At 38.5% G+C, this 14,327-nt stretch overlaps 1 protein-coding gene across 2 annotated transcripts in view; it reads right to left on the reverse strand.

The window, feature by feature from the left end:
• LOC114054257 (carbonic anhydrase-related protein) overlaps positions 1–14,327 on the reverse strand; it is a 183,067-nt gene that overhangs the window by 145,929 nt on the left and 22,811 nt on the right. Inside the window, exons 1-2 of one of the 2 annotated variants that reach the window (XM_027877437.1) lie at positions 4,346–4,732; positions 2,196–2,387 (exon numbers count right to left, since the gene is read on the reverse strand). In XM_027877437.1, the coding sequence (XP_027733238.1) occupies positions 2,196–2,387; positions 4,346–4,448 (295 nt within the window). In that variant the 5' untranslated portion in view covers positions 4,449–4,732. Of the gene's footprint in view, positions 1–2,195; positions 2,388–4,345; positions 4,733–14,327 lie in introns of those variants that run through there. The other variant, XM_027877438.1, reaches the window with a different exon arrangement.

Raw genomic sequence — 14,327 nt, forward strand, 5'->3', positions numbered from 1 at the left:
AAGGCATAATTTTGGGGGCAGCTAGGTGGCACAATGGATAGAGTGCTGGGCCTGGAAGGCAGGAAGACTCAGATTCCTGAGTTCAAATCTGGCCTCAAAGATTTACTAGCTGTGTGACCCTGGGCCACTCACTTAACCCTGTTTGCTTCAATTTCCTCACCTGTAAAATGATCTGGAAAAAGAAACGGCAAACAACACTGGTGTCTTTGTCAAGAAAACTTCAAATGAGGTCACAGAGTAAGACACAATTGAAATAACTGAACGACAATGAGCAGGTATAACTTTTGAAACAAAAGAATTAATTGATCCCTGTCTTAACACAACCTTTATTCTAGTAACAGCAATATATCAGCATTCAGGGCATATTCAAGTTTTTTTTTTCCTAAAACATGTTTTCCACACAAGAAAAACTAGCATTCAACCCCATTCTAGTAAACTTGAAATACTTATTATTGCCACAGGAAAAATAATCTGGATTATGGATTGAGTTCAAAATTGCATCTGAGATATGAGCAAGGTAATCAAACATAATCTTTTGTTTATCAAGCACAAAAATCCATATTATATTGGGTATAATGCACATACCTTGACCAAACTTGGACAAGCATGAAAGAAAACATGGATCTACAATTCTTCCATAAGAAGATTAATTCTAGATTAAAGTCCAAAACCATCCATAATTAATGACTAATCTATAGTTAGAAATCAATGCTTGAACTGGGTAATGATAAATCTAAAGAATCTGTAGTTTGAAATATCGCATGTATTGATTCTGAATTAATTTAAGCACATTTAGGCACTGCTTGTCAGGCATCTTATGTAATTCAAATATATTCTAATTTTTCACCCTTCCTTAAGTGTTTTCCAGGAAAAATCAACTGTTCTGTGTGTGTGTGTGTGTGTGTGTGTGTGTGTGTGTTCCAACTTTTCTTAGTATACTAAGCAAGAGAAACACAGTGTTGTGTGGTGAATAGAGCGCCACACTCAAAGGCAGAAAGATGTGGCTTCAAGTCCCATCTCTAACACATACCGTCTATGTGACCTCTGTGTGGACAGGTCACTTAACCTGGCCATGCACTGGGCAATGGTCTTAATCAAGGGTGAGGAAATTCAGGGATCATCTAGTCAATCCTTCCATTTTACATATGAGGAGTGTTAATTTAGCCTTCCTGTGTAACATGGAAGGTTTTGTAACTGTTGTTCAATCATGTCCTATTCTTTGTGGACCCATCTGAGGTTTCCTTGGTAGAGATATTGGAGTGTTTTCCCACGTCCTTCTCTGGCTCATTTTACAGATGAGGAACTGAGGCAAACAGGGTCACACAGCTAGTAGGTGATTGATGCTGGATTTGAACTCAGGAAGACGAGTCTTCTTGACTCCAGACCCAGCCCTATATCCACCATGCCACCTAGCTGCCTTAACATTGAAGATATAGCAATTTCCTAATAAAATTAGCCTGGTGAGATAATTAAGGGTAATGTATGGATTTTGTAACTCTTTCCTGAGGCCCTACAATTTTCCAAACTACAGCCTTTGTCATATGTATTAAATAAAGTTGCACCACCACCTAGTGAAATGTTTTATCGCACAGTACATAACAACCTACCTGACATCATTCTGAGTGTGGTATAGTAGAAAGATGCTAGATTAGCTGGATTCAAATTCCAGCTGTACTGCTTATTCCTTGTGAAACTTTAGGCAAGTTAATCTCTCTCTGAGCCTCGAGTTCGTTCCTCATCAATGAAAGCAGGAAGTTGCATTATATGTCCTCCAAGGTCCCTCCCAGGTCTAAACCTATCATCTGATAATCTTGTGATTCCAATGACTCTCTTTTAAAAATATTCCATAAAAACTATATATATTATATATATATATATACACACACATATATATGCGTAAATATGTGCATATTTGTGTGTATATATGTATATGTATGTGTGTATACACATACACACTTTTCACCTAGTGTAAACAATAGTCTTTGACAAAGCTTTGCGACTGCAGAGGTGGGTGGAGGAAAAGGAAATATAATGCATAAGATAAATTAGTATATTTCCAGAAAAAATAGAAATGTTACTCTATTTGCCTCCTTATTATCATAGAAGCTTTTCCATTATTATTTTGTAGGTCACAATAACAACAATTTGGTTTACTGGAGGATGAGAGCAGAGGAAATGGAATTTTTTAAAAATACCTGATTTTGATTTGAGAACAATCTGAATGGTATGTCCATCATTGGTGACTTCACAATCACGACACACCACATAATTTGGAGACAGACGGATATCCAGCAGTGAGGGATCATATCTGGCTTCTCTTGAATTCAAATTGATAGGAGACTGATATTCTCCATTAGCATCAGGAAATACCAAGCCCCATTCAACTCCTAAGAACAAAATAAATAATAATCAAGTTGAAACAAAGTGATATTTTTTGTAGGTTATACACATAAAAAGCATAAAACAAAAGTCAAAGTAATGTTTTCTGTTTATGACCCTGACACTTCCATCAATAAGATCCTTGTTTTGTGGACAAGTTTCATGGCCATGAAACTCTACATGGGTAAAAGAAAGATAAATACATTTCATTAGATTTTGAAGCAATGTTTGATTCTCTGACAAAGCTACTGTACAAAGTTTCCATCTTACCCAAACTACTAATTTTTAAACAAAAAAAATTTAATTTATTTATAGCACAATATAACACTTTTATTTTTGCCACATAGATATAATTATGTGATTTGTGACTTAAAGAAGGCAAAAATATCTTAAAGTGACAAGAGGTACTAAAATATCACAAACCACTAGTAATAGCAATACTGCTTAATGTGGAACAAATGGAATGGCAGGTGTAATGTTAAAAAAAAACTTGTGGAGATAAATAGAAAAGGATAACTGATATTCGTGAGTTTATATATAATACATATATGTATATGTGGTATCCATGTGTACAAATGTGAAAAATATATCACACACAAATTCATTATATGCTTTTTTAAAACTGACATAATTATACATTGTATAAGTATGTGAATAGAAACATTGTATATATCAGTACTAATTCAAAATGATATTAGTAGCCCTAAATATATAGAAAGAAAGTTAGAGCACTAAATTCTAAGAAAGCCTTCCTGCATCTCTGACTCTTTCAGTTTGAAACTGACATATAGAAAGAGCTGGTTGTACCATAATGCATCATATAATGTGAAATTTCACTAATGTAACATATTCAAAATGTCCAGTAAAAATTGCTCCAAAACTGTTTTGAATAACTCTGAAGCCATTAATTTTGTTAGGTTCTTGTTAGTTTTTACAATTCTAACTTTTAAAGGGATGTAAATCAGCAACTCATACTTGTAGAGTCATCTGTGGCAGAGAGAGGTTAAGTGACTTCCTTGGGTCACACAGCCTGAATGAATGTATGTGAGGAAGAATTTGAACACAGGTCTTTCTGACTCCTTGGCCAGTCTGACTCCTTATCCATGATGCCACACTGGCTGTCAAGTCAAGATAATTGGTCTAAATTAGACATTGATGAAATAAGGCTCCATTAACATTATGTGTCATTAGATACCCCTCATCAGCTATGCTTTCTTCTTCTAGTAGAAACTTGAGAACTTAGTTCAAAAAGAATAACAGCTAATGAGGTAAATTAGGCTAACTACAGAATGTGTGTCTCTGTGTGCCTCCCTGGTTAAATTTATATACACATACATATATATAGATCAAGTTTATACAGTGATAATGGGAGGGGGAGCATAGCCAAATAATAAAATATCGTGAATTGTTTTTGTTTTTGTTTTTGAGGGGAGGAGGGGAGAATTCAGTAAATCAGAAGGGTAAAAGATAAAAAGCTCTTCTCGAAGATAGAGAAACTTTCTATCAACAATAAATCCTCAAAAATTATATTAGGTCGCAACTACAAAGAAAATCAGGCCACGGGTTCGAGGTGGGTCCCTTCTGGGAAGGGAGCAGGGACTCCAGGAAGGAGCTAGTGGCCTCCCAGCTGGACCGGTGCCCTCAGGGCCTTCTCCCAGTGACCAAGGGCAGGCTCTCAGCGCAAGCAAGCAAGAGAGCCAGGGAGCAGAGCTGGAGAGGCTGCCTCTGCGCTCCTCACCTCGTCTCTCCGTACCCTTCAGTTCCCGCTAGGCGCTGCGGGGCTGCGCAGTGCCTGCTCTCTTCGACACTGCCACCAACCCCACCGACCTCCACCCCGCACACCTACCTAAAAGACCCCAAGCCCACACGGAGGGTGAACACTGCCCGGACCTCCATAGCCTGGACTTTTGTCAGGAGATTTGCTCCTAGCCACGATAACCCAACTCTGTGCCGGGTTTTCTATTACCTTCCTCGTAACCCCACTCCACACCCTCCTCCTCCTCTTCTTCATCATCTTCCTCCTTCCCAGTGTAGGGTTCAGAATCTTCAATGAAGCTCAAGTCAGCCATGGACAAGCTTTGTCGGCACCTTCCTCTCTCCTGGCTGGCGGTACTGACTTTCTAGAAAGCCTGTTGTTCTCCGCGACCAGGGAGGCAGTACGAACTTCCAAGCTCTCTGAATGTGTGCGTGCGTGTGTGTGTGTGTGTGTGTGTGTGTGTGTGTGCTTGTGTTTGAGTACTCTAGAATGTGTGTGCACGCGTTCGTGTGTATGTGTGTAGCAGCAAGACCCTGAGGTTTGTTTTGCAGAATGAGAGAGTGTGCGTCTAAAGTCCTACTTTATATAACTTACAACCATAAAGCTAGACGAGAAAAACAGTGAGAAGTATGAATTCACTGGGGGTGGAGCATATTCCAAAAGAGGTAAGTCTTAATAAGTCTCTTTGCCCTGGGAGTGGAAAAGATTATCAGGAAACATCCCATGGGGGTGATAGTACAGTACTGACTGAAATGAAAGAACACTCTAATACTTAAGGGGGGGGGTTTCTTCTTTTTTTATTAGAAATTCTTCCCCCACCCTAAAGATTCCTGGCTCACTCTCCCCCCCACACACACCTCCTATAACAATTAAACTTCTGTCCAACCTTAAAAACAGCTAACAAGTGCTGTAGCAACTCAGTGACTTATTAATAGGTGTTTAATAAATATTTATTGACTAATGGAGAAATGTCAATCATAGAATCATAGATCTTGAACTGAAAGGGACCTAAGGGGTCACCTAGTCCTCCTAGAACCTGCAGAGCTAGGCTCTGCAAGTTTAAATGACTAGCCCAAGATAACACAGATAGTAACAGAATCAGAATCTATATGCAGTTCCTGTGACTGCAGAGCCAGCCCCTACTTCTCAGAAATAAACCCTGAAAAGGGAGGGTGGGAGGAAATAAGTGAATAGTCTAATACTTACATGGGAAACTGCTTTGAACCTTTCTTTGGTATGTCAGAGAAATAGAACAGGGTTACCCTCAGATACTCACCAAAATCCCCATTGTCTCTAGGAGAGGAAAAGGTAAACAAGAGAGCTTTGTAACTGCATAAAAAGCAATTTGCACATAGTTGGCATTTTTAAAATATTTATTAAATCGAATTGTTTCCCACTTCAGGATTTTTATTACCTGGTACTTCATTTTTATATGCACAGTAGAAATTTTTGAAACAAAATATATCCAAAGACTTCATGAATTGTTAAAAACAGTTTAGTGACTTTTAAAAAATAAATTAAAATGGAAAATAGGTCATGATTTAGGGAAATGTTCTTCATGGAAAATCCTGGCACAAAGACATGAGTAATATAATTATATTTCATTTTATTCTCAGAGGCTGTGACGGTGCTACAGTCAGGACTTGCTATGTACACAACTCCACAATCACCTAGTGAAATCGTGTAAATAATGAAATGTACACATTGCGTAACAAACAGGAACTTTCATGTTCCACAGTGGTCACATTATTACCTCTTAAAATCTGTTTCCTACGACAGCATTAATGACTTCAGGCCCCTTCTTTCTCCCTTAAGGGCCCTATTCAATACTCTTTATTCCGGTTAGCTATATTTTCATAAGGGGGTGTGCAGGAATAACAACTTCAGATTTCCACTAGTAGGATTTTTAGTGGTCTCTCATAAAACATTGAATATCCTTATGAACTCTTAAGTTTTGATTATTCAGAATTTGGCTTGTGGGGTTTCAGCTTCCATACTTATTTTTTGCTAACCACTTCAGGGCCATTCAATTAGCTGTAAGGAAATTCTTTAGTGAATGGGTAAGACAGAGAGGAAACAATATCCAAACCAGTCCATTCTGCCACTTTTTAGATGTTCTAGCAAGGGTGGTAATAAAATAAATAAATAATAACCTTACTAACTTTAGGCTTAGGTTTCAGCAATGTGTGCCATCCCTTTCTCACCTTAACAAAGAGTTGGTAGAAGTTAACCACACAATTCAAAAGGCTGAACAACAGAAAAATATCTGGGACTGAAAATTCAAGTCCTTACTGTGGGTTTTTAATAGCTTTGTACATTCTCTAAACCTTAGTTTCTTAAAATCTTGCAGTAACAAGACAAATCTACCCAATAAGGTGGTTAGAAGTAACTAATAAAATGTCTATAAAAAATTTTGCAAATATAGAGGTCAATCTAATAATTTCCCTCAGATTCTAATAAATTACAAGTTTTCACCATTCATTCCCATTATGTTGAATTTTATGGAGCTAGGAACTGAATCCGCAATTTTATTGGAATATGACAAAGGTGTCAAACTCCCAGCCAGATGCAGCCTGGAAAAAAAAACTGGCAAAACGACTGGTAGAACCAGATTAAAATGTAATTGAGAAATGTTTAGCAAAATTAATAAAAATACAATAGAACATAGATAATGTTGATTGTTGGGTTTCTAAATTCATATGTAACCTGTAGGGATCTGATTCTTTTTTAATTTGACACTATTGGTATAGGAAACTTCTAGATGAGAAATTCCCTCCATCAAGTCAGATTAGTACCTCCCTGCATCTTACTGTCTTAAAAAGTTGCAGGGGGGTGCAGTTAGGTGGCGCAGCACCGGCCCTGAAGTCACCAGGACCTGAGTTCAAATCCGACCTCAGACACATAACACTTGCTAGCTGTGTGACCCTGGGTAAGTCACTCAACCCCATTGCCTAACCAAAAAAACAAAAACAAAAAAGTTGCAGCAGGCAATGAGAGGTTAAGTGATTTGCCTATGGTCATGGAGTCCAGCAAGTCTTTATTTATAACATTTGATAAGCAACTCACCACAGAGAATATGGACATTTGCACTGACGTCTTGTTAAGAGGACAAAAACTTAAGTGGTTTCCCATTACTTCCAGATTCAAATATAAAACCCTCTGATGGTTTTTAAAGACCTTTTTTTTTTTACAAAATATTTTTAAATTTAAAAAAAAAAAACCTCTTCCTGCCTGTCCAGTCATCTTACATTTTACTCTGATCATCTTACCCTTTGGTAAGGTAGAGTAAGGTAAGACCTTTGGCCTCCTTGCTGTTCCTCCAACAAAACACTTCTTCTCCTGCCCCAGTTATTTTCATTGGCTAGTCCCAATAATTCCCTCTTGGAATTAATCTCTGTCTCCCAGTTTCCCTGGTTTCCTTCAATTCCTAGCGAAAATTCACCTTTCTACCAGAAGCCTTTTCCATTCTCCTTAATACTAATGCCTTCTTTCTGTTGATTATTAATATACATACATACACATACATACACATGTATGTATGTGTATATATGTATATAGTATATAAAATTTATTCCTTAGATATTTTGTTCATACTCAGTTGTTTGCATGTTGTCTCCTCCCTTAGAATGTGAGCTCCTTGAGAGCAGTGATTGTTTTTTGCCTTTCTTTGTATCCCCAATCCTTAGCACAATTCCTGGAATATAGTAGGTGCTTAATAAATGCTTGTAGACTCAGATCCCTCCTAGGTCTCAGTGATAACTATTGTCCCAAGATGAATTAGTCACTTTTCAGCCATTTCTTAGAACTTCATGGGGGATGGATTTTAATGACCGAAGCTATAATTTAGTTGTCTAGAAGTCAGTTCATACAGGCTCTCATTCAGTCATTTCATTCTTGTTCAACACTTTGTGACCCCATTTGGGATTTTTTTGGCAAAGATACTGGAATAGTTTGACATTTCCTTCTCCAGCTCATTTTACAGATGAGAAAACTGAGGCAAACATGGTCAAGTAACTTGCCCAGGGTCACACAGCTAGTGAATGTCTGAGGCCAGGTTTGAACTCAGAAAGATGAGTCTTCTTGATTCCAGGCCCAGCATTCTATCCACTGCTCCAATTGTTAAATTTTCAATTTGATCATTTCTGCCTCAGAAATTGGCAAAAGGATACAAATCAGGGCTTGGGATATTGTGTTGTTGGTTGTCTAGACTTAAGAAAGTAATGGAAAATGTTGATAGTGCAGATAATACTTGAAACTGTGTCATGGGTACAAGTTCCTGTTTGTTCTTTCGGAGGGCCAATTGTTAAATCTTTATCGACACATCACCTGGTACCTTCTTGGTGTCAGCCTATAAAAGAAAGAGGGCACTCCATTCTTCCTTCTTTTTAACTTTTTCTCTTTTTATCTCGTGCCTTTCTTTCAGGGTGGAGCAGAGGGAAAGGGAGCTTCTTTCATCCCCATCCAAAAGGAGTTATCCACTAGATTGTGAGTTCCTCGAGGTCAGGGACTGTCTTTTGCCTCTTTGTTTCCCCAGTGCTTAGCACAGTACCTGGCAAATAGTAGATATTTAATAAATGTTAACTAATTGATTGATTAATGACTGATTTTTGTCAGAAGCATATAGTGATTGAGCTGCATGTGCTTGCCTCAGTCATGCAAGAGAAGAGCTTTTGGACTTCAAGGTTCCTAGCTGGTGTTTACTTCTCTGTTTCCCTTTCTGAACACATGATTCTGGAGAGAACCAAGAGGTCCTGACCCAAGAGATGGCAACAGCCTCTGGGTAATAGTGAAGAATTGAGCCTGCCAACCAGTAGTAGCCATTAATAGCTACTACAAGACAGAAGCTATGAGAGGCAGCTAAGGTAGTGCAATGAGTAATCGTGCCAGACCTGGAGTCAGGATGACTCATCTTTCTGAGTTCAAACCTGGCCTCAGATTCTCACTAGCTGTGTGACTTTGGGCAAGTCACTTTACCCTGTTTGCCTCCATCTCCTCATCTACAAAATGAGCTGGAAAAGGAAATAGCAAAACACTTCAGGATCTTTGCTAAGAAAACCCCAAATAGAGTAATTAAAATGACTGAACAACAGCAAAACAGAAGCATATGGTGGAGTCAGACATGAACTGCATCCCAAATTGAATGAGGGGAGGAGATTAGAAAGCATTGCCCAAGAGAATAGTTCATAGAGAGAGTTGCAGAACACCTATCTTGTGGTAAGAAGAGGAGGAAAATTTCCTAGGCAGCATAATCCTGGAATCTAGTATTCTAGAACAGAAAGGAAATTTCCTGAGTAGCACCAGCCTTAGAGGTTGCCTCAGGAGTAAACCCCCTGCCAAGTTTACAAGTTCAGGGATCTAAGTTTCAAGAAAGAGATAAAGAATTGCCAAGAACTAAGGAGAAAGAAAAGGATTAGTCACTTGGCCCCCAGAATGGGAAGAGTTCTAAAGAACAAAAGCCACAAGATAGACAAATAGAAAACCTGTGATTTGTTCCACGCTGTTACTGAGAATCATTAAGGCCGTGCAGTTCTGGTGCAAAAAGGCTTTCCTCTCCACCAGCTGCAACATGTATTTTCCCTCTAGGAAGGAAGTCAAATCATCCCTCCAAGTCTTGAAGAAACTCTATAGAAAGCTAAGGGAGAAAAGGATCTCCCAGAAGTGTCAAGGTATTATCACCCTCCTGGCAAACTCTTTCATTTCCTTCTAAGGAAAGATTACAAACTACTATGAGGGCTTTATGTGCTTTCCATATGTCAATGTATTTTCTATGGGGAAAAATAAAGAATGGACTATATTTGGATATGATACCATTAGTGCTTGGAAATATAGGTATGGGCACAGTTCAGAGATTTCCCAGGAAAAAATTCTCAGTGGGGGCATATGAGCCAAAGAAAATATAATCTTTTGAGGTCAACAATCAACATCAGACCCAGTCCATCAGAGCCCAAGGCTTGGGAACCTGTGGCCTAGAGTCATAGCTGTTTTTACATCAATATCAATTGCAGGGGCCACTTGGATGCCAAGGTAATTTGCCAGTATCATAGAGGGTTCCTATGAAAAGTCCAAATAGATGAACATTTTTCAATAAATTGTGAGGTTCTCTAGATACTTTTGTTTGCCAATAACATTACGTCAATTTCATCAAGCATCCAAACACCAGGGAGCTTCCTCAATAAAAATCCATGGTTATTTAAAATCAGTTCAGGAATGTAAACAGAAAATCTAAGTGGATAAAGAACACATCTTGTTCATATTATGATACGCATTTGAACGGGAAATCCATTGAGCTAGTAGATTAATATCTGTGTCTTGTAAAGACACTGTATGAGGACAGTAAGTTAGATTCAAAATTTAATAGGAGGAAATTCTGAACACAGTGCATTTGGAGGGGGAGGGGGAATTGCATAGTGCTTTGAGTCATCCTGAATTGTTCTAGAAGAGAAAGGAAATTTCCTGAGCAGCACCAGCCTTAGAGGTTGCCTCAGGAGTAAACCCCCTCACCCAAGTTTACAAGTTCAGGGATCTGAATTTCAAGAAAGAGATAAAGAATTGCCAAGAACTAAGGAGAAAGAAAAGGATTAGTCACTTGGCCCCCACAAATGAAAGAATGATGAATGAAAAATGATGCCACAAATGACATCTAAAACAATAACAACAATAATATTCTCCCAGTAATTCTAAATGACTCCAAATCATGGTACAGCACTGCTGTAGAAGAATCAAAATTGCAGGTGACTCAAAGGATCATGAGAAATACAAGGTGGTTGTAAGCAGACTCCACAGCATATGGCCAAGAATGATTCTCATTTGAGAAGTCAGTAAGGAAATGTAGACCAGAAAAAAAAGATTAGCAAATCGGTAGAACAGATAGGCAGTGTATGTGTCCTGGACATCCATGAAATAGTAAAAGAGCCAAAGTCTTTTAGGACATTGGGAATGTATCTCAATAGAAGATTTGTAGAAAGAAGTTGATAAGAATTGCATGTGACCAAAAGGAATAGGTGTGTTGTAGTGCACTAGTTGAAGGAGTATTCACCTTAATGAAATCATGGGTGTGCTGTTGAAATGTCTTAGGTGTCCATCTGTTCTAGGTTCATGGGACTAACTCCAAAAGTCAGAGAAGTGATAAAGATTTCCTGCCCATCCTCCAACATTTAGTGGCTGATGTTCAATAAATGACTAGTTCTGTGGCAACCATCACCACTCTGCCACAAAAAAAAAGATTAAAGCAAAATCCAACATAGAACTGGAATATGTATTCCAGTGAAATTCATTGAAGGATATAAGTTGTTCCAGAGATGAGTTACAGCCAGCCAGATTTCAAATGGGTAATGAATACTTGAAATATGAATTTTGCTTTATATTTTGTTGGGTACTTTCAGCTGAAAGATGCATTTTGCCAATCTATATCCAGATCCATGTGAGGGTTGCAAGGTATCATTGGCAGCAATATTATTTGAGTTCAGGTTGTTTCTGTTTATATAGTGACAGAGCTACATTTCTGATGTCAATCCTTATTAACGAGGCCTCTGTCTATTCTGGAGCAGAAGTGGCAAACGCTTAGCCTACTGAGCCACAAACAGGCCACCACACTCCTGAGGGCTGCCCAAACCAGATCAAAATGTAATTGGGAAATATCTAGCAAGATAAGTAAAAGTACAATGAAACATAGATAATATTAATGTGTGATCTTATATGGCAATATACAGCCCACAGGGATCCTTATAAATGGTTTAGTAACCCCCACATTGATTTGAGTTTGACACCACTGTTCTGAAGGATATTTGAGCATAGCAAGTATACTATTGTCTCACTGTCCTAAAACAAAGTCTGCTACATCTTCTCTACAAGGTCCTAGGGGTACCCTGAAGGATTGTGGTAACTGTTCTCTATTGATCTCAGCTCAGCCTCTCACCTGTTGTGTCCCTGATAGGTGTCAGTTATCGTATGGATGTACTCCCAGTTCCATTTAACCATGTAATATGAATTAGCTTTTACAAAGGAATTTTACTTTAAAAATATAGCAATATCGAAAGTACAAACATTTGCCCCCAGCATCTTGGGAGAACATTCTCCCCACACCACCTCAGTCTCTAAGGGGATAAGGTTTAAACTTAACTCAGTTCCCACATAGCATTAGTCCCACCAAGTTCACATCCAAATGCAGTATTGCTGCCAGATGAGTCCTTATCTCAGATACCGCTGGGCTGGATCCCAAAGATCTCTTCCAAAGGTCATTGCCACTTTTTGGGATACTTATATCAGGTGGCTGCAAAACTCAGAATAGTCTCAGACCTCCAGAATCCCAGACCTTGGGTAGTTGCTAGACTCCCAGAAGTTCGCTCTCTTAAACTTTCAAAACTCACAAGGTTGTACTTTGACCAAAACATATAAGAAAAATCATAAACACAAAGGACCAAGACTCATTTCATATGACCATATGTCAACCTCAGAGGGGAGAAGACCTCTATATTGTCTCTCACTGGACACTGTTGGTGAACGAGAGAGCAGCTCAAAAGAAAATAACCAAGGTTCTAGTTGGTTGATGCCTTTAAAGGCATTCTCAGTTCAGTATGCAGTCAATCAAAGAAGCTGCCATTTACTTTGTGGTTAGCAGACTAGAACCGGTCACAGAATGTCTTGTCTATCCATGCTCCACAGTCTCTTCAAGACACTTCTATTACATATCATCACAAGTCTTCCAGGGATCGACTCCCTAGAGTCTCCTACATGAGGAGTAACACCGGAGGTTCTCTAAACATGCACCAGATCCCATTGTGTGAGTTTTAATTGGCCAGGCAGCTTGAGTTTGTGGAAATTTTTTCTGAGTGCTAATTAGCCAAAGCACATAAGCTTTGCTTGTGGACAATTCTTTCCATACACGTGGTTATGGACTCTCAGTGGCCTTAGGTATAAGCATCTGTTGTCTGGAGGTAAATATGATAGATTGGTTCCCATAATAAACCTAAGGATGATGTATAGTAAGCGACATTTGGAGGTGACAGTTATCTCAGGACAAGCAGTCTGCTCAGCTTAAGCATTAATAAATATCTTATGAATAACTGATAGGAGCTACCATTATCTTAAGGGGGAGGGAGGAAGCTTTGCAAAAGTTAAATGAAAAGGAAAAAATTACACTTTTGACAAGTAAATTGATGAGACTACAAGTGGCTGTGCTTTAAAAAAAAGCTTCATGATTAACATGAAAGCAAAAAGAATTACAAACCATGTTTAACTGGTATTTTCTTCTGCTTGAGAAAAGAGTCTGAGACTAGTGCAAAACAGGGTTTGCACTTATAGTCACAGTAGGAAATAAGTAATAATGACAATAATAATGTGAGTGGCAACAGCAATAAAAATACAAGTTTTATCGATCACTTAGCCTCACTTCTACAGGTACAAACTCATAAATCAGTAGGATCTCAACCCATGGGGTGGGTCATAGCAGTCAATATAAGGCACTGGCTAATAGAAAGGAAAGGAACCCAGGCCACCATTTTTCCAAATTATATATCCTTCACCCATTATCATGTTCGACATACATTTATAATCATTAGTACTACAATGAATGCTAATAAAGTATTAACGAAAGAGGGGACGCCAGGCTATATCATCATTGCCTCCAAAAGTCACATGGTATAGCAGAAAGAGTACTTCTTTTCAAGTCAGAGGTACTGAATTCAAATCCAAGCTTTACCACTTACTTTCATTGTGATCTTGGTCAAGTCACTTTAATGGTTTTAAACCTCAGATTATTCATTTGTAAAATGAGGGATTGGACTAGCTGAATTCTAAAATCCCATCCAATTCTATATCTATGATTGTGTTAGTTTCTTATAATTTTCCCCCAATGGAGAAGTATATTACATATTAGACAACTCCAGTGATTCCTTTGCCTCTAGGATCAAATACAAAATGCTCTATTTGGCATTCAAAGTCCTACATAACCTAGAACCCTCTTACCTTTACAATTCCCCACAAATAGTCCTTGATCCAGTGACACTGTCCTCCTGGCTGTTCCACTAACAAGAGACCACATTTCTTGGCTCTCAGAATTTTCCCTGGTTGTTTTCCATGCCTGGAACATTCTCTCTCCATTCTCCACTCTAACTACTTACCTCCTTGTATTCCTTGGATTCTCAACTAACATCCCATCTTTTCCTGGAATCTTTCCCCCAACCACTCATAATTC

Source organism: Vombatus ursinus, unplaced genomic scaffold (assembly GCF_900497805.2).
Source record: "Vombatus ursinus unplaced genomic scaffold, bare-nosed wombat genome assembly UNPS02014812.1, whole genome shotgun sequence".
Lineage (NCBI taxonomy): Eukaryota > Metazoa > Chordata > Mammalia > Diprotodontia > Vombatidae > Vombatus > Vombatus ursinus.